The sequence below is a fragment of the Moschus berezovskii genome, chromosome 25, assembly GCF_049115385.1.
Source record: "Moschus berezovskii isolate FMDL1 chromosome 25, NW_MosBer_1.0, whole genome shotgun sequence".
Lineage (NCBI taxonomy): Eukaryota > Metazoa > Chordata > Mammalia > Artiodactyla > Moschidae > Moschus > Moschus berezovskii.
Window position 1 is genome coordinate 16,214,243 of NC_142484.1, and position 21,026 is coordinate 16,235,268.

The 21,026-nt window shown below is 48.5% G+C and overlaps 1 protein-coding gene across 1 annotated transcript in view; it reads left to right on the plus strand.

Moving 5' to 3' along the window:
* Positions 1–15,606: 15,606 nt before the first annotated feature.
* JAM3 (junctional adhesion molecule 3) overlaps positions 15,607–21,026 on the plus strand; it is a 30,750-nt gene continuing 25,330 nt past the window's right edge. The window contains exon 1 of the mRNA XM_055415877.2: positions 15,607–15,706. Within this exon, the coding sequence (XP_055271852.1) occupies positions 15,655–15,706 (52 nt within the window). The 5' untranslated portion in view covers positions 15,607–15,654. The remainder of the gene's footprint in view (positions 15,707–21,026) is intronic.

Genomic DNA, 21,026 nt, shown 5'->3' on the forward strand with positions numbered 1-21,026 from the left:
AACCAGCTCTCCCCAACCATGCTCCCTGCCACCCCCAGCTTTCCTCCCCAGCTCTCCCCACCCCCAAGTCCATAACATATCCAGCCCCCGCATAGGCCATAGGGCGAGAGTGGCCACTCTCACAGTTGGAACAGTCATCCTCAGCTCCCCATCCCCTGTCCCCTGGCCCTTCCTCTCCTGGGAAGTCGCCTCCAAAAAACGCCCCTCCTTACTTGCCCACCTTTTCCAGAGCGTCCAACCCCCGCACCTAAGGCATAAGAAAGACCACTTTCCTCCAGTAAGGAGCAAAGGACAGCAACCCTGGGCTCTCCTGGGGCCCCCAGCTGCCCCCACAGAAGCCAGTGCAAGGCCCTTGACTCCCCCAGCACCCCCCGGTCCCCGAGCACTGGGACCCCCAGGACCCAGGGCCCGCATCCCTCTCCAGACCAAGCCACCAGCACCCAACCCTCCCCACTCTGTTTACACAATTGCTTCAGGCCTTATCTGGGCCCCTGAGGGACTGTGTTGTGATAAGCAAATGGGCTCCAGTGTCAGAGACAGGAAACTCAAATCTGTATCCCTCAGCCTGGAGACTGAGGTGATCAGACAGCAGCCAGGGACCTGGGAGCCGGCCGTGACCTCACCTGGGGCCTGGGCAGACACACAGTCAGAGAGCACTGGGGGGCTCTTCCTTCCCCCAGCCCCGCCTAGTGCTGGACTAACAGGAAGGAAAGGAAGGCCTCCCCCTGGGGCCCATGAAGAGACCTAGAGCCCTTTCCAGTGGGAACAGATGTCCCAGTGCTATTTCCTCAGGGTGCCGCTGCCTGGCCGGCAGGTAGGAGGGACTGGAGCCACTAGGGGGAAGGTGGGCAGCATCCATTCTGGCCCATCGGACCCCTTTGTCTGTAGAACAGAGGCCCCGTTACATAAGTGCCAGCTGACTTGGTAGAAGCTATGACTAAGAAAACTTTCCAAAGACAGTTGGTGGCCCTCCACCCCCTCCAAGGGGTGAGAACTCCCCCCACAGAGAGGGGGCAGAGATTAGGGCTCCTCACTAGCTCCCTGGCCCTGACTCATCACACACACAAACACTCCCCAACATTCTTTCCCAAAATGGTTCCCACCCACCCGTCCACCCTCCCACCAGGACTGGTGACAAAACGAACGCCCCAGAGATCTTGCCAAGTTCTGGGCCAGGCTGAGCCCAGGGAACACGAAATTCCCCATGGAATAGGAGGCCAGATGCCCATGGAAGCCAACAATGTCCATTCAACAGATGGACACCTCCAAACCCCACCAAGTTGGCTGTGTGGTTTCTCAAGTAGCCGGGGCAACTCTCCCTCCAAGAAGTTCATATTAGCTTGTAAAGAGGTCATCAAGACCACTCTTCCCTGCCCTCCTCGTTTACAGAGAGTTACCCATCCATACTGCAGCCCATGGGGCCACAGAAGAGCCGGACATGACTTAGCGGCTAAGCAACAACAACCACCCATCCCCACCTGGATCCATCTGTTCCATCACCAGTCTTTACCGGGCTCCTGCCATGTGCCATGAACAGTCTGGGCAACGGTGACCTGAAGACCAGTCTTTGCTCAAGGAGCTCATCACCACATCGGTGAGACAGGCCAGGAGACAGCTGCGGCCAAACACTAAGTAGGGAGGTGGGGGGAGAAGGCAGGTTCCAGAAGCAGCAGGTGTGGGGTGGGGCGGGGGGTGTGTTCATGGAAACTTACTGGGAAAAATGACATCTAAGCTGACACAGGCAAAAGAGGGGCATCCTGTTTCATTCACTAAGGGTCTGCTCAGCACATAGTGTGGCCAGAGCAGGGCCAGGCGGGCTTCATGAAGACGAGTCAGGATCATGTCTACCACTGGAGCTGGTCACCTGGCGGGGGACATAAGATGATAGGAGGCATGAGTGAGGCATCACCCAAGGGAAAGGTCAGTGAGGCCCAGGGCGGGTCCAGGAGCGGACGGAGGGAGGGATGTGCAGGTGGGAAGACCAGGGAAAGCTCCAGGAAAGGAGTGGAATTTGGGTTCACGGTGTGGGTGGATGGAATTTAGAGGTACAGACGGGGCGGGGGGCACATTGCAAGCAAACCTAATGACACCAGCAAAGTTTAAGAGCCAGTGGGGTCTGGGGGACAAGAATAGACCTGTGTGACTGGTAGTACGAAAGATGACCTGATGGTGGTGGGTGTGGCTTGAACACAAATCGAGGGGGGCCTTGTAACAGGTGGTTCAGAAATTTAAGGCGAGGCCCAGAGGGGCTAAGGAATTCTCTCGGTGTCACTGAATTAGTAGAAAAGCAATCTGAGTTCAACTTCAGCACTCCTTCTGCAGGCCCTAGGCTGGGAGGTGCCCCCTCCCAGGCTTTGGGCCCCTCCCCATGGCCCACTCCCCTCTCCCCTGCCAGAGGGGGGGCTCCCCTACTCCTGGCTGGTAGACCCCAGGCTGTCAGTGCAGGCTGCCCTGCTCTTAGTCCTGCATTTTTAGATGGGTATGGAAATGCTCTTAAAGAGGGGACAAAGTCATCTCAAGGCCTGGGTGAAGGACCAGGCCCAGTGCAGTCCAGCCCGAAATACCTAGAATTCTCCCAGCTGGCCCAGACAGAGTTTCTTCCTCACCCCGTCCAGATTGCGGACCAGTGGGTTTCAGGGTTAACCCTGTCTGGTTCTGTGCCGCGTGCACGTAGGTCCCCAGAACTCCCTCTGAACAGTGGGCACAGAAAAAACGCCTGGGTTGGAAGCCCCCACTATGGCGTTAGGGTTGTGATGGTGAGAGCGGCCACGAGGTGGCGCCATGAGCCTGGCGCCCGGCTGGCCCGCTAGTGGCTGTCACCTGCTGTCCGGGCGGCGGGGCGGCTGTCCCGAGGCCGCCACGGCGGGCTGGCCGGGGAGAACCAGACCAGGGCTGCTCTCAGCCTCCTTCTCTCCTTTGTCAGACATCTAGGACCACGCGATTGGATCTTGCTCAGTGGGAGAACAGCGTGGGGTGGGGGGTGCCGTGTGCTGGAGGAGGGGTGTGTGTGTGTCCTTGGAGTTTGAGAGTGGGGGTGGGGCAAGGTCAAAGATGCTTTTTTCTCAGCCTGATAAGCTTCTTGGAAGCAAATGCCAAACCCTGGATGTCTGCTGCTGCCCCAGAATCGGACATTTGAAGGGCCTATCCTGTGAGGGTGTTGATGTTTCTAAAAAGCTTCCTCTCGTTTTTCATCCAGGACCCAGCCTTCCCAAAGTCCACGCTTCGCCCACCTCCGTTTGTTTCTGTGGTTAAATATGCATTTCTACAAACGTCATTTTCCAGACCCCCTCTCAACAGCTTTCTGCAAAACACAGCTCAGACACACATCTGTGCACACAGGTCCGTCCTCTTGCCAGCCCCGAGTCCCCCACCCCACCCCACACACATCCCCGCCCCACGCTTCTCACACGGGGCTCCTCATAGAGTTCGTGCACATTATCTCACAGGCATCGCTCTTCGTGGGAAGGGAGATGCGTGCCACTGTGTGCGCCCGTGAACACACACGTGGACACGCGCACTCACACACGCACACACCCTCAGACAGCAGACACAGGGTGATGCTGACCCCCACCCAAGGTGAGATGCACACCCTTTCACCTTGGGTGGGAGACTTGTTTCCATCTCACCCAGGCTGGCTCGGAGCTCAGCACAGGGAGCTGGGTTGGAAGCCCCCACTGGACGTAGAGCAGAAACAGGACGGTCTGTCCTCAGCTCTGAGGAGAGGGAGTCAGAGTTTGGATTCTTCTGTGAGGTCAGGGATGAGGGCGACGCTCCTGTGCCCACAGGAGCCAGGAACCGTTGCCTTTGAACTTTGCCTTCGCAGGTCAGTCAACCGTCAGGGAGTTTGCTGATGCAAGAACAAATGTTACTAGCGTGGAGCTGGAGCTGTGGGTGTTCAAAAAAGGGAAGGTCCCGCGAGAGGAGGGAAGGACCAAACCACAGAGGTGGGAGCAGCGGCTGGGGACAAGAAGCCCGTCGGAGAACTTGGGAACAAAGACCCTGCTGAAATCTCAGAGGAGGAGGGAGGGGATGGAAGCTGAGAGGGGCCGGAGGACCAGCCCAGGACGGGGCGGGGTGGGCCGGGGGCGGGGTTTTGAGAATGTGGGGGCGGGGAGCCTGAGCGCCTCTACGGCGGCTCAGCTGTTACTTACAAGCACAAGCTCTGCTCAATCCTGATTAACAGGAATTAAGTGGCATATGGCTAATCCTCCGGCTTGCTATTACTGCTCCCAGCCCTGCAGAGGGACTGGCGGCCCTCCTCAGCCAGGCCCCGGCATTCACACACCAGGGCTTCCAGCCAAGGGGAGGCGGAGGAGGAGGCTGGAAAACTTTCTCTACCTCCCTGCACAGAATACCCATCCTCTGTACACGTGCCCTTTGCCTTGCCTTCTTCCCAAATTCATTCCTGTCTGTTGTTTTATACAGATCATCACAGAACACCTCTGAGAGACAGAAGACCAAGTGATTCTCATGAAAGAACTAGGAAAACAAACCCAGGGAACTGAGAGGATTTAACCCAGGACTGACGGCTCGGTGGACGACTCGGGTTCTTACGCCCAGTCCAGCCCAGCCCAGCCCTGGAAGATGGGGGCTCATCTGCTCCTAGACGAGGGGGATGGAAAGAGGAGGGTGGGGAGGGGACAAAAGAAAAGAGCTGGAAAGATTTGAACTTCTGACCTGGGCTCGGGCACAGCCAGGATAACTGAGGACCCCAGCCTCATCCCAGGTGAGTAGGAACCATACCCTGGGATGATGAGGATTTGTGTGGAGGAGTGTGCTCCCCAGGAGAGTCAGAGGGTGGTGAGCAGTCAGGGAAGGGAGGGAAAGTGTGCCTTTCAGGCAAAGCCCCACCCCCAGCCTTAGGGGACCCTGGAAGGAAAGCCAGGAAGCCAGAAGGGGCAGGCTTCATCCTCCTGCAACAGAAGACCCTCCCCACCAGGGACGGGCTGACTCTCAGGCACTGGGTTCCCTGAGCAGGTGGAGAGTGGCCTGGGGGCTCCAGGCAGCCACCACCAGCAGGAGGAACCAAAGAGGGGGAGGACGGAGCCGGCACCCCCTACTACTCACAGAAAGCGCCTGGCGTCAGACTGAAATGTTTCTTCCCCTTCGGAGTTCACAGTCCAGAAGAAAGACAATTGCATACCATTCACACCTATGTAAATAATGATAAGCTATGATAGACACTATTAGAGCTTCCCATAGCTCAGTGGGTAAACAATCTGCCTGCAGTGCAGGAGACACAGGAGACTCAGTTTCGATCCCTGGGTCAGAGAGATTCCCTTGAGGAGGAAATGGCAACTCACTCCAGTATTCTTGCCTAGAGAATCCCCTGCACAGAGATACCGCCAAGATGCTTTGAAATACAGGAGTAAGTGGTTAATTCTGCCCAGGGAGGGTGGGGAGGGTAAAGGTAGAACTCACTCCCCTGTTAGAAATTCTTCCTAACCTCATCTCCTTCTGGATGCATTAGGAAGCTCTGCCTGGCACCCGAGGTCCTTTGCAGGGACCCCTTCACCTGCTCAACTGATCTGGAAGCCATGCACTTCTTTTCTTTTAAGGAGCACCCTGAATGTTCCAACTGCACGCTCTTAATTCCAAAAGTCTACATTTAATTTAAACGTTTGCTGTCCTCCCTATGCTCCAAGTTCCTTCTAACTATAGGTTTTAATGTTACTGGTGCCTAGTATTTTACACTTATTTTTTAAAACTCACATGCTAGGTTATTATTATTATCATCTGTTTTTAGAGCCAGTGCTTACCTGCAGATTGCCCACCTGCTCACCAAGGTTTTTGCTCCTCTTTGCTTCTTTTACCCCATGGCTTGCTTCTGGATTGTTTTCTTCTTTTCTTTTAGATCATCCTCGAGCATTTCTTTCAACACACAAACAGCTGATCAGCTGTCACCTGTTTTCACCCTTACTCCCTTAGCGGGAGATGGAATCCTGGACTGTTCTCTCATTTCCTCAGATCTTTGGAGCAGTTATTTTCTTCTGTTCCAGCCTCTCTTACTGCTGTTGTTCCCTTGTAGATGTCCTGTCTTTTCAGTGTAACTAACCATGGGATGTTTCTTCTAGTTTTGGGATCTGATACTTCACCATGTTATGTCTAGAGAAGGCCTGTCGGGCTGGACGACTAAACGAAAGGAGACATTTCTCTCTCCTGGGCACTCACACGGGATGCCTCCCCAAACTAAGGATCTGTGTCTTTCATCCATTCTGGGCCTTTCTGAGCCATTGTCTCCTCCCTTACTGCTTTTTCCTTGTTCTGATTTTATTCCTCTGCAGTTCTTATCCTCTGTTACAAGTCTTATCATCTTTTTCAAATTTTCATGTCTTTGCCTCTCTGTGTCTGATCTTGCATAATTTTCTAAGATCTCTCACTTCGTTAATTTTCTTTCAATTTTTTAAAAATTATATTTTATGTATTTGGCTGCCCTGGGTCTTCGGTTCAGCATGTGGAATATTTAGCTATGGTGTGTGAACTCTTGGCTGTGGCAAGTGGGACCTAGTTCCCAGATCAAGGATGGAACCCAGGCCTCTTGCATTGGGAGTGCAGAGTCTTAGCCACTGGACCACCAGGGAAGTCCCCAGTCAATTCCATGGAGTTCTTTTTTTTCCTCCTAAAGGTTTAATTCCTACTAACTCTGCAAGTGCACGCGTGCTAAGTCGCTTCAGTTGTGTCTGACTCTTTGCAACCCTATGGACAGTAGCCCCAGGCTCCTCTGTCCAGGCAAGACTACTGGAGTGGATAGCCAGTCCCTCCTCCAGGGAATCTTCCCAACCCAGGGATCGAACCCAGGTTTCTTAGGTCTCCTGCGTTGCAGGTGGAGTCTTTACCACTGAGCCACCTCAGAAGCCCCTACTAACTCCCTGTGTAGCTCTTGTCTGCCTCATCTTTCCATTGCCCTTGTGTTTCTCTGTGTTTTCTAGCCCTCTTATCTCTGTGCACTTTGTAAGGCAACTTATTTTATTGTCCCTTTTGGATTATTTCATTATCTCAGTGTTCAAGGCTGATTCCTCTGATGGTCACATGGTGCTTCTGTGTGAGGCAGGCCATCTCCTCCCAGGACTTGTAAATTATGCTTTGCATCTTTGTGGGGTTATTCCCTTCGTGGGGGCCTTTGTGCTCTCAGGACACAGCAGGAACAGTTGTAGGTTTGCTTCAACTGATTGCCCACAGGTTTCCCCAGTGTGAGAACAATTTTTACATTAATTTGGGGGCTTGGGGATTCTCACACCCTGAGAGATAGTGAAAGTTCACACCCCACACCTGGAAATTTGAGTTTTTCATAGGAAACTTTTTTTTTTCCTTTCCCAGAGCCTACGGTAGAAAATGATGGATGGAGATTTTTCCTAGCCGTTCTCCCACTGTTAGAGCCAGAATTTCAGGTCCAGAGTCCTGCTTCAGATGGGTCCTGGGTCTGTCCCCGTCCTCGTGGGTCAGGAACTACTCCCCTAGCTTTGCATACCCTCCTCCTGTTCGCTGTGCATTGGCTCCAGTTTGCAGACTTACTATTTTGGCTTTAAATTCCTTCCTTTTTCTGTCACATAAGGATTTCTTTATTTCAAGCTCAATGTACATGTTAATTTTCATGTTATATTTTATTCAGAATCTCCCTGTGTGATGCAGCGGAGCAGTGGAGATCCACACTCTGGCTCATTCCGTGAGTTGCTCGACGCCTAAGGCACAATTATTTTTCCTTCTGTCTCTCCTACGGGACTACAGACTCCTGGAAGAAAGAAACTGTGCCCGAATTATCTCCTGTTCTCCGCTCAGTTCCGGGGACACGGTACGAGAGTGACGTTTGCTGGACTGGGCGGATAGTTAAAATGATGGAAGGTGATCGTCAAAGGTTATGCAGGTCTTTTCACATCTCCGGGAAGGGTTCCTCAATCATTCCAAACACACAGGTATTATTTTATTCTGAAAAATCTTTACAGGTGATTCTGTAGCTTATGTCATGATTGTGATATCGATGTGCCTCAACACTCTTAATGTGGCCATCAAGCAAGCAGCATGCCGCAGGCCCTCAGAAGACATGACACAAGGCCAGCACTGACCCGTGGCCTTCCTGCTGGAGGCCGTGGCATGGAGGTGATTTGCTATGATTTCACTCACAGAGAGCACTGTGTCTGTTTGGCGGAGATCGTTCACCAGGCCTATCTGGGAGAGCAGCTCGGGCTACAGGGACTTGAGGGGAAAGGCTGCCGAGGCAGCCGAGGCAGGAGACAGATGGACCCCTGGAATTTGTCACCTGTGGACAGTTGCTGCTGCTGTTAAGTCACTTCCGTCATGTCCAACTCTATGCGACCCTATGGACAGCAGCCCACCAGGCTCTTCTGTCCATAGGATTCTCTAGGCAAGAATACTGGAGTGGGTGGCCATTTCCTTCTCCCACCTGTGGACAAAGACTCCGAGATAAAAAGAATGACAGGGAAAGGGGAGCTGAGTCCCCTTTCCCAAACCCCTGAGTAGGTAGGGGTGTGCCCAGGAGGGAGTGCGGGGCACACAAGTGCCCGGCAGCAGTGGCGAGGCCCTGGTCTCTCTCCAGTGCCTCCAGGAAGTGAACACTGGGAATACAACTCAAGTGAGGAGAAAACTAGCTCTCATTCGGAGGGCTGGGATAAAAATACCTCCAGTCTGTAAACAGCAGCAGGACAGGTGTCTGGGAGGGAGCATCCAGGCAACAGGTCCCATCTGCCCTGGTCTTCTCACCCTGGCATGGCCCTAACTCAGATCACATATGTCTGCAGTCTCAAAACATAGATAAGGAAAAGTTTCTTGCTTTCCCCAGGAGAGTGGAAATATTCTTGAGGCCGAGGGGAGAGAAAGAAAGAGCTGATCTGATTTATTTCTTGGCAGGTGTCCTTCTGGGAGGTAATGGGGAGTGTTGTTTATCAGCCCCCTGCCCCCTCATCCCTCTTCTCGCCCAAGCCCTGCTTCTCCACTTACTCAGAGAAGGCGCTGTGGCTGACACCCTGAGCGCTGACCAGGAACTGACATCCATCATCCTTAAGCCCTTCATCCTGGGAGAAGCCAATCCTCTGTCAGGCTTTTATGTGGGCGTGTCACAGTTTGTCCTTGGTGGTGGTGGTGTCATGGCTCCCTGTGCACCAGTGAACAAAGAGGCCCTGGGAGATGCTGACCCCAGGCAGAGGGGAGAGGCTTCCTCTCTCACCCATGGCACATGAGATTCCTTCGCTTAAACACACACCCCAGGCTGACACACTCTGGCTTGTGACACTCAGCCTCCTTTGGGTGAAATGTGAAAGGCCTGCTAAACAGCTTCTTACAAAGTTTCTCTCTAGGAAGCCACTTTAAGCCCAAGCTTGGACATTCATATGACCTTTTTCAAGTGAACCAGTGCAATGGAGAGGAATATACAAATAAATCAAGGTGTACAACTTTGCTTCTTAATCCCACACAAGCAGCAGGTCTGATTGTTTGCCCCCAGAATTGTGTTTGCCTCTAGGTGGGTGTGGAACCGAAAGATACAACCAAGCCAGAGAGGGTGGGGGGAGGAAGGATGTAAAGGAGAACATGGGGAATCTTTCCTGAAGCAGCTCCTCCCCAAAGAGCAAAATTGGGGAAGTTTTACACTGAAGGTTACATGCATCTTCATGAAGGGGCTTGAGCAGAGGTGAACTCAGCATAGAATTGGGGCAAAAGTCAGCAGAGTCCAAGCTTGAGTTGATGGCAGCCACGAGAGTCTGCATCATCACTCTGTCACTCTCCCTGCTGGGCACCTGAGTTCCTGCAGAACTCAGAGGCTGTGTGAGATTGTTAAGTATTTCCCTTGAAGAGGGACTGGGACTCTCTTTTGTCGCTAAACTGTTGAGTTATTTTTTGTTTTGCTTTTTGTAGAATTTTTTTTAAGTTTTTTTTTTTATGTGGACCATTTTTAAAGTTTTTATTGAATTTGTTACAATAGTGTTTGTATTTTATGCTTTGGTGTTTGGTTGCCAGGTGTGTGGGATCTAGTTCTCTGACCAGGGATCCAACCCACTCCTCTTGTATTGGAGGGTGAAGTTTTAACCACTGGACTGCTGGGGAAGTCCCCTGCACTGTTGTTTCTTGGCTTCTCCTTTGTTTCTGCATCCTGTCTCTTCCCTTAAGAGCATTGATTACTGAGACCTGTTCAAGGGCAGGCACTGTGGCCAAGATTAGATCACAGAAAGGCTCAAGCCAAACATGGCTTCTTTTATGTCTAGAGGAGAAGGGGGCGACAGAGGATGAGATGGCCGGATGGCATCACTGTCTCAATGAACATGAGTTTGAGCAAACTCTGGAAGATAGTGAAGGACGGGGGAGCCAGGCGTGGTGCCGTTCATGGACTTGCAGAGTTGGACACGACTGAGTGACTGAACAGTAGCAACAACAATGCCTAGATTTCTTTCTCCAGGGACCACCTACCCTATCTGTTTACATTGTTAGAGAAAATGTCTGCTACTTGCTGACAAAGAAAAGTGTTGCCTGTCATTTCAATAAACAGAGAACTTTGCCCACAAGCATGCATCAGCCAGTGCAGCCCACCCGCAGTGAGCCCTGAGAGGAGAGAGGAGAACAGTTCTCAGGCCCTAGATAGTTAAGGTGCATATCAAAGGAATGATTTCCATGAGCCCAGACTCTGGCATCATCCCACAAATAGAAAAGCACCAAAGTCATTAATTTGAGATGTCCGGTTTGTGTGCGTGTATGTGTATGTGTGAGATGAGCACTCATCTCTTGACATTTGATTACATGTGATTTTTTTCAGTAAAAACTTCTATACATCCTGACTCCCCTTGGCTCTCTGAAGCAGTCCCTCAGACTATGAGTGGCTGTTTCCCTGGTTGTATCCTCAGTAAATCCCACCCCCCTGGAAAAAAAAAAAAAACCACCACAATTTGCAACTTTTAGGTTAATATGCTTTTTTTTTTTCAGTCCACATACTGTTTCCTGAGATTATGGGGAGGTGTCCTCCTACTCAAATAAAACTAAGGAAAGACATTGAAGAGAAAGAGATGATCGTTAAGATAAAATGTGAGAAAACAGAGTTGGAAATATTGCAAGAGGGTTGGGCTTGAAGAGAGGGGACATGGAGCCAGTTACTATTACTTTTTCAGAATTCAGTCACACTGAAACCGAGCTGGATACTGTGGGGCTCTGGGGCACAAAAGCCTTTCTGTGTCCTCCATTCTCTTGTTTGCAGAAAATAGCTTCAATCAGCTTCCAGGAACCTTCCCGCATTTCTAATGGGCAGGTTCCAACAGTTGCTAATAGAGGAGGGAGGAGAAGTCATGGAACAATAGTGCAGCCTTAGGTCGGGTCCTGTTTCCTTCTCAAGGGGAAGATGTTTTATAGCTACTGGATGGAACCCCAGCCAGGTGGGAGAAGTTAACTGTATGCTGCCCACATGCACTCAGATCCCTGACAGGTTGGATCTAGGTGGGTGATGTTGACATCTGATTCAGTTCAGTTCAGTCGCTCGGTCGTGTTCGGCTCTTTGTGATCCCATGGACTGTAGTATGTCAGGCTTCCCTGTCCATCACCAACTCCTGGAGTTTGCTCAAACTCATGTCCATCAAGTTGGTGATACCATCCAACCATCTCATCCTCTGTCATCCCCTTCTCCTCCTGCCTTCAATCTTCCCAGGCTTCACAGTCTTTTCTAATGAGTCATTTCTTCACAGCAGGTGGCCAAATTGGAGCTTCAGCTTCAGCATCAGTCCTTCCAATGAATATTCAGGGTTGATTTTCTTTAGGATTGACTGGTTTGATTTCCCTGTAGTCCAATGGATTCTCAAGAGTCTTCTCCAGCACCACAATTCGGAAGCATCAGTTCTTTGGTGTTCAGCCTTCTTTATGGTCCAACTCTTACCTGTCCATACATGAGCATCTAGATCTTTTTTCACATGATCTTCAAAGTGACCATTTGAGGTGAATATTGCTATCCCTATTTTATAGACAAGGAATCCATGACTTAGAGAAGCAACTTGTCCAAGTTTACAAAATCCAAGGTTTTGAATCATTGTCCATCAGATGCCAGAGCCCATGTTCCTCCCTTGGACATGCTGCTTCCAGCATCTCTCCAGTCTGTTTGAAGGTGAATCTGTTTTTTTAACGTAAGTTCACGTGCTTGACTCACAGTGAGACCAAACCAACTGGAACATTGAAGTTGGGAACAGAGAAAGGTTTATTGCAGGGACACACAAGGAGACAAGGGGTTCATGCTCTAAAAAACCCTATGCTCCCTGATCATTTTGCAGGGAGAGTTTTGAAAGGCAAAGTTCGGGGTGAGCTTTGCAGTGTGTATGACTTCCTTCTATCTGGTTGGTGGGGAGATAACAGGGTGATGCCCAGGAACCTTGTGCTTAGCCTGAAATTACCAGCCTTTACCTGGGCAGGGGCCCTGGTTCTTGCTGATGGACTCAAAGGTAGGTTGTGCACTACCCATCAGGCGGAACCAGGACCCTGCTTTATCGAGGGACTATTGTTTTTTGATTCCTCCTCCTTTGTTTCTGCATCCTCTCTCTTTCCTAGTTAGGAACTGTTTGAACCTGCCCTTTGGAATTCAGGGAAGGTCTAGAAGGCTAAAGCCTTTTTCCTGCTTTGGATGAAGAATTTCCCTGCCATATGAGTAAACAAAGGATGTTTCGGCCATCAGGTCTTTAGCCCATGCAGCCTCCCCCACTCTGAGGGGATTCAGGAGGGAGAAAAACAGGATACTGGCCCTAGATAGTTAAGAGACATATCAAAGGAATGATTTCAGGAAGTAGAAAAGCCCAAAATTCATTAACTTGAGGTATCTGGCTTTTCTTTAATTAACAGTAATCTCCTGATGTTCTGACTATCTGGTCTTTGTTGCAGAAATGGCCTGCCAGAAATATCTGCCCTGGCTCCTCCCTGCCCTCTTTGGAAAGGTCCCTCAGAGCCATCAGAGGCTGCCTCCCAGGCTTAAGTCCTGAGCAAATCCACCAAATGAAACCTAACTCTGAACTTTAAGGTTGTGCTTTTTTTTTTTTCTTCCCCCAGTCAACACTACTGACAAGAAACAGGGGACATGGAAAGGCTTTTGTACCTGAGGAAACCCCATAGCATCCTGCTTGATTTCAAGTCTTGAAGGAAAATTCCACTCCCCATTTACTACTTGATTTGCACTTTGTGTTGGTTTGAAAAGTATTGCAAAGGCTGTTGTTCAAACTTAGCACAGATATATTTCATTCCCTGAGCTCTTTTTTTTAAAATTATTTATTTGTTTTTATTTTGGGCTGTGTTAGGCCTTTGCTGCTATGTGAAGGCTTTCTCTAGTTGCATTGCATAGGCTTCTCATTGCAGTGACTTCTCTTGTTGCGGAGCACAGGCTCTAGGGTGCACAGATTCAGTAGTTGTGGAACATGGGTTTAATTGCCTTGTGGCATGTGGGGTCTTCCTGGACCACTGATCAAGCCTGTGTCCAGATATATTGTCAGGTAGATTCTTAACCACTGGACCACCAGAGAAGCCCCTCCCTGAGCTCTTTTAAGACCTGTGTCTCTCTTTAGTAGCCACCATTAGAAACAAGCATAGTCAGTTGGATAATGTGATAGAAGCATAGACTCCACAGCGCTATTCCACTGAATGCTTCCAGAGCTCTGACACCCTTCTGCACAGGGTCAGAACTCTCCCAGGAACAGTGAAATCATCGGAGGAGATCATTTGACAGCCAAAATCATCCTACCATGTCACTAATTAGTCTCCATTTCAGGATTCTGTCTCAGCCACTGGTCCCGACATGCAGACTCCATCTGTAGGGGGAAATTAATGTTTTACAATGAGGACCTGCATTCACTCTCATAGGAATCTCTGCTCCATGTAGAATATTCATTGAGCCTTTCTCTGTGATCTTGTTCTGAGTTTCAAAAGATTCCCTAAGACTGTTTAACAGACAGAACAATTTCACATTGCAAACATAGGAAATTCAGCAGTAGAGAAGAGACATTGATTCTGAAAACTGCTGTTTTCACAATCAAATACTTTATCATAGTTCCTAGGTCACCAAAATGGCAAATATGCCTGAGTGTATAATTAAAACCAAAGGGAATGGTAGAACAGAGATGGAGCAAAAGGAAAAAAAGTCAGTGGGCCTAAGTAGAATTTTACTCTTTTAAATTTCTCTGTTGAGTTTATTTATGGGACAGAGGCTGCCACTATAAAATAATTATTACATATTTTTACTTGTGATTTTAGAACACAGTGATCTGGAGCAGAAAGAAGATTTAGGAAAGAAAAGATAATAGAATCATAACAGGTGATTGAGTTGGGTGATTGAGTTATTTTTAAACTTTTATTGTTTTTATGGGATTTGAAGGAATATAATTAATTCACACTTAACAAAAGTGTGAACAAAGACTTATAAAGAAAATTGCATAGTGTTGGCAGTTGAAGCATATCCTTGACAACAACTTCAATCTATTTCATGTTTCTTGACATCCATAATTTAGTAATATGTAAATTATATATGTATATGCATACTTATAGACACATTGTTCTACTTTGTAAAAACTAAAGTACTAAAATATTAATACTTTAAAAACTAGGATGACTGTGTGAAAAGTGACGTTCCTAAGTTAAACATTTAAATATTAGTTGTTGGAAACTCTGCATTATTTTACTAATAACCATACTAAGAATTTTGTTTTGAGTTTGTTGTTTCCTGGAGCATTAGAAATGTACTATGTTGGGTGTAAAATAAGTTATTTCAATCATTTCCCACAGTATTAAATGACACTCAACATCTCCTGCATCCTTGAGTCCAACTTCCAGTACATGTAATCCTTCTCTTCATCTTGTGTGCTTGTCCTTATAAAATTCTTCTCTGTTTTTTCTCCCTAACCTTACCATTTCTCAATATTCAGAAATAAGAGCAAAGAATTATCTTACTTTTCTGTGCAATAAACTGTCATGCTTTTTGAATTAACAGATCAATAAATATACCATGATGCTTTTGATCTAACAAATTTTTATTTTAGAAATATATCACTTTTATGTACTATATAATGCATGTCTTCCTTGTGCTTTATACAGATTTCAGCACTTTCCCCTCTCATCACATTTAGAATCAGGCCCCAAGGGGCTCAGATGGCCAAGAATCTGCTTGCATGAAGGAGACCCGGGTTCGATCCCTATGTCAGGAAGATCCCCTGGAGAGGGGAATGGCTACTCACTCCATCATTTTTGCCTGGAAAAGCCTGTGGACAGAGGAGGAAAGGTCACAAAGAGTGGACCCGACTGAGCGACTAACGCTTTAACTTTTCTTTCCAAAAAAGGCACAGTCAAAAATTCTCCCAGGACAACTGGGCTCCAATCTTATTTGTGAAATAAGAACTTCATTTCTCAAATTTTAATGGAGCATTCCTTTCCGGATCTGTAGTGACGGATTCGTTTTATAAATGTGGGAATTAACCCGCCCACTCTTGAACGCGCTCCTTCATCTCCTCGCACCAAATTCTTTGAAAGAGACCCCAGGGGCCTGGTCCAGAGCATCCCTGCCTCCATAGCAACCAGACTCGGGCTTCCCATGCACCATGGCGACGGCTCGCCGCCGTGGTCGCTATGGTGACCGGGGCGGGCGCAGGACCGCGGGCAGGGCGCGTGCGCGGGGAGCGGGCCCGCGGCCCCTCAGCTGCGCTCGACATGGCGCTGAGGCGAAGGCCCTCGCTGGTCCTGCTGCTGCTGCTCGTGCGGGGTGAGTCCGCGGGCCTCCGCCAGATGCGGCCCGAGGGAACCAGGAGCGGGGAGCGGGTCTGGTGGCGCGGGGGCCTGGGGCTCAGGGCTGCGGGGGGCGTCAGGGAGGGCTCTCGGGGCTGAGGGGGTCCGGCTCAGGTCCGGGGTCAGGGATGCGGGGGAGCCCGGCGTTCGGGCTGAGCCGGGGGCGGTCCTGGAGATGCCGGGTCCCAGGGGTGCGGGTCCCGGGCTGGGGGTGCGGGTCTGGGGCCGGGATAGGCGCTGCGAGTCGGGGAAGCGGTAGGGAGTGTAGGGGAGTCCCGGGGGCCGGGGCCCCGGAGTCGGGGGGCCAGGGGATCTGATTTGGGGGTTTGGGTGCAGGGCGTCCCGGGGTGCGGGGGACGGGCCGGGTCCCGTGGCCCCGCGCTCGGTTCCTCTGCGAACAAAGCCGAGTGGTTCCCGGCCCCCTTTGTCCCGCCGGCCCCGAGCCCTGCAGCCCGCCCAGGAGTGGCTCGGAGGCCGCCCGGGCCGGGCGTTGGTCTGTCCCCCGACCGCCACCCCGGCTGGAGGCCCTGGGCAGCGGACCGGCGGGACCACACGCTGGGGGCTGTGGGCGTGCGCTGGGCGCTCGAGACCGCGGTCCCACGTAGTCCTCAGCGCAGTGTCCAGAAAGCACACTGAGGAGCAGGGGACACTCAGACCCGGTCCCGGGCGCCGCGCATCCTGGGGCATCGCAGGACTTCCCAGCTCCCCGGGTCACTTTCTTATCTTCTTACTTGCCTTCGTCATCCCATGGTGTTTTCAGAGTGTACACAGCGAGGCCCCAAGTGACTGTTCCGGGAGGGGTGGGCGCACTAGGAAAACAAAGGCTCCTGTGTTGAAGGCTCAGTGAGGGGAGTGGTCCTCAGGGGTGGCGGGAACAGTGAGGGTCCCGGCAGAAGCCGGGGAGCAGGACTCTGTGGTGAGGGCTGAGTTCAGGGAATACATGTCCCAGTACTGCGCCTGAAAGCGGTTTCCATAAACGTGTGTTTGGGAGAGATGAATGATCAAAGGCTAGCCAGGGGACAAGGGTGTCAGGAATGTCCCCTCCCCGCTTTGTTGGTCACACGGACACTGTCCTATTCACAGACTGGAACAACTCACCATTGTTGAAAAGATCTGTTCACATGAAAGTTTGCAGTTTTTACTGCAGAAACATTTTGGCAGTTTACTTCAGGAATGAGTTTCAAGTTGGTGGTTTGTTAGTAAAACTAGTGGATGCTAAGGCCTTCACATCAGCTTCGTTGTTTTTTTTTTTTTTATTTTAATTAAACAAAAAATTTTTTTTTCTGGCGGAGCCATGCCTCATGGGGGAATCTTAGTCCCCAGACCAGGGATGGAACCTGTACCCTCTGCATTGGGAGTGAGGACTCTTAACCACTGGACCACCAGGGAAATCCCAGTAAACTTATTTTTACTAACTTATTTTGGTTTCCTGGAAACACTACTTTTGTGATTTCCTTGATGTTAAAGATTGGAATTTACCTGTGGTGCATAGGAGGACTAATCAGATTTTGCATAATAGGATTAATGACAAAGAGTAGAAGTGGTAGGATGTATTAATACGCTCTGAAGGGATGTGGCTGTCATTTTAATAGAGAGCTCTTTTCTATTATTTTGTTTATGCTGTAACTATACAGTAATACCTTGAAAATTATTCATTCACAGGGCATCACAGCTGCATGTCTTTTATTTTTATGATTACTCTTAATTGCTATTATTTTTGAGTGATCTCATTAAAAAAAGTCTGGTTCCTGATATAATACATTCTTTATTAGTTACCCTTTGCCAAGCTCTGTTATAAAAATTTAATATGTGTTCATTTAACATTGATAACAACTCTAAGAGGTTGTTAGTATCATTTTGAGTACGGAGAGATTTAGTAACTTGCTCAGGGTGACATCCCTTGCATGTCAGTTTGGAAATCGTCAACCATTTGTGTTAATCCTTTTTTGTTGTTGTTGTTACTTAAATTGTTCCATTTGACAGTGGTGTTCTTGTTATGGATCATTTTAACCAAATTTTTAAACGTTCAATGCTGTGTGGTTTGTAGATAAAGTATTCTTTTGTTGAGTTGGTAACAGGTGCAATTCCTCTTTGCAAATGTTATGCCACACATCTTTTTTGAATGATTATGTGGTAATTGCCATTGGGTTTCCAAATCTTCTGATGTCTTAGAGAGGTGCTTTATTAGAGGTAAGAGAGTTACAGTTTGTATTCCTGGGGTTAGACAATTTGTTAAAGTTTAGCAAAATCTGAAAATCATGATTTCGGGAAATTTTTGAAAAAAGTTCTAAATTTCCATTTGCATTTGTTTGGATTTCTGAAACATTTTTAAATGACCTCTTCTTTCATTTTGTCTTCAGTCTCTTGAATTAATTATATCTGGTATAATTGTTATCAGACATGTGTGTGCATGTGTGTGTTCAGAAAAACAAGAACCACCTGCCCTGAAGCATGCACTGCTTCAGACCAGCTGTTCATTCCCAGAGGGCCTGTTGAAGGCATTTGTTCTGAGTGCTTCAGTCTGGGGAAACTGAGTGGGAAGCTATTAAGAGATACTTAATCATAAGTAATTGCAGCGTTACCTCTAGACAGACAGATCACACATGCCACCCCAAGCTCTGGGAAACTTTCTCTTAAGTAGCCTCACAGGGTAGGCTTAAATCATTTCTTTTGAAAGAAACGTGATGTGTCTTAACACCCACTTTTTGAGATGGCCATATAATGTGACTGTAGAGGCTTTGGATTTAGTACAATCCAGCCAGCAGCTGTCAGAGATGTAATATTAGCAAATTCCTTCCCCACAAATTCTTTGCATTTTTTCACAAGCACAAGTGTGGTAAAACAAAGAGGTTTGTGTGTGGATGAAGTCAGGAGGTATGGAGTCTGCTTAATGATACCCTCGTTGTGAAGTTGGACCCTTCTTAAGACGTGTTTGTGATCAGGTGGTGAATGTGATGCTGTTAGAGCCGAGCGCAGATTTCACATCTCTTGTATCTACTTTCTGGATGCCCACAGTATATACAAATAGCTTCAGTGGATTCTAAAGCATTCCTGAAAGAAAGTTTTGGTAAGCACATTCTTTTACACCCAGTTTAGCAAGGACAGTATCCACTGTGGTTCTCTATATGGAGTTCTAAAGCCTTGATTTACTGCATCTTTCCAACATGTCCTGACACACAGAAGGCCTTCTGAGAACTTTTGTTTCTGATGTCTAGGAATACTGTCGTACTTTGTGTTGCTGTGTTTGTCTTTAAGGAGTATCTCCTATGTGTTGCGGGGCTTCCCTGGTGGCTCAGGGGGTAAAGAATCCCTGGGTCTGGAAGATCCCCTGGAGAAGGAAATGACAACCCACTCCAGTATTCTTGCCTGGGAAATCCCATGAACAGAGGACTCCAGCGGGCTACAATCCATGGGGTCGCAAAAGGGTTGGACACAATTTAGGGACAAAACAACAACTATATGTTCTGTATTATATTCCTATGAGTAGTTAATACGTGCAATTGAGGTTTCGAAGCTAGTTATGTAGAAGCATCAAATTTGTTAATAGATCGGTAGCGGTTTAGTCGCTAAGTCATGTCCAACTCTTGCGACCCCATGGGCTGTAACCTGCCAGGCTCCACTGTCCATGGGATTCTCCAGGCAAGAATATTGCAGTGGATTGCCATTTCCTTCTTAAGGGGAATCTTCCCAACCCAGGAATTGAACCCAGGTCTCCTGCATTGCAGGCAGATTCTTTACAGACTGAGCTACGAGGAAGTCCATTTTTTTTCTTATACCGTCTTTTATTTTCAGAGTATCCCAAGGCTTCTGTGGTCCAGCTTTCTTTCTGCAGAATATTGCCCATATCAAGTTCTGCCATGTGCATGTGGCCTGCTTTGCCCAGCTTCACTCAGCTCACAGTGATCCTTCCTGTTTCTGAACAGCATAGCTTGTAGTCTGTACTAGTATAGCAGACATTGACTGTGTATCTGTAATATGTCCTTTGTGGTAGGGTGCAGACAGGAATAAGTCTCCTCAAGCCAGGATGACTGCCCATCGAATTACATTGTGCTTTAGTTGTTGGGTGTAAATGCATTTTATCTTCTCAATGTTATTAAAAATTCATTGGGAACAGAGGCTGAATTGAATTTCTTTTGTATCTTTCCAGGGATGGCTATAGTAAGTATTGTCTTTGTCACTTGAAAGTCAGTTAACGTTTCTTAAACACTTCCAGTGCATCCAAGCATTTTTTATGTATCTTATCTCCAGTGACCCCAGAAACTTTTGGAGATTCTTGGTTTTTACTGTAGTTTTTGTGGAAGAATGAGGATGGTAAGTATTTCTCGACTTAGTTTACTTTAAACATCTCTCATGTGGTTATATGAGGTTAAGAAGGAAAACATGGGGAAATGCTTGTGAAGTCATTTAAACTACACAATCATATACCTTATGATTCCAACAACACAAAACATCTCAGGGGGGATGTTTAGAGGAACTGAAAAAATAATCAAAACTGAAAGATAATCAAAATGTTGATGGGGGTGCTCTTTTTCAGTGGCAGGTCTTAGGGCTGATTGTTTTCTACTTTTCCTTTATTTACCTGGCTGATTATTTTATAAGGAATTTTTTTATATATAATGGAAAAAATTTCACTTGGGGGTCCTCCAATAACATAGTGGACTTTTAAGTTTGACAGTTGGTAAGGATTTTCTTTTAAAATGGGCAAACAGTTTAATGTGTTAGCCTGTGATTGTGGCTCCTTCTGGCTCCAGAGTTAAGGCCAGCTGCAGAGCGAGGAGGAGGGGCAGCCTTGGATCTCGGTTTGATCAGGCATCCCTTGTGACTCATCTGAGAGACTTGCTGTCACCACTTCTGGGTCGGGGCGCCAGCTGTGGTGTCCTCAGCAAGTGCTTGGTGGGAAGACTGAGCGCTGATGAGAATACCTGGCTCTCCCTGTTTTTGAACAAACAAGTGAAATCATCCAAGTAGCTGCTTTGGTGTGCCTGTTCGGCACAAGCCCATGTTTAGAGGATCCCCTCCTCTGTGCCAGCCGGGCAGCTCCTGGGGGGCCTGTATTTTCTTTGTCTTGGGTGATAGGAATACCAGGTCAAGTTGACTTCCTTGGGAAACCGACTCCAAAAGATGTTTCCTGAAGTCAGCCGAGAGCTGAAGCTCCCTTATCACGTCTTCCTGCCCGCCACGACTTCCTCCTTGGATGTCTTTCTCTAAGGGAAACTTTTGACGTCTTTTAGAATGAAGTGCAGCTGTCTGGAGGATAACAAATAATGCCGCACAATCTAAGACAACTGCCTTTTCTT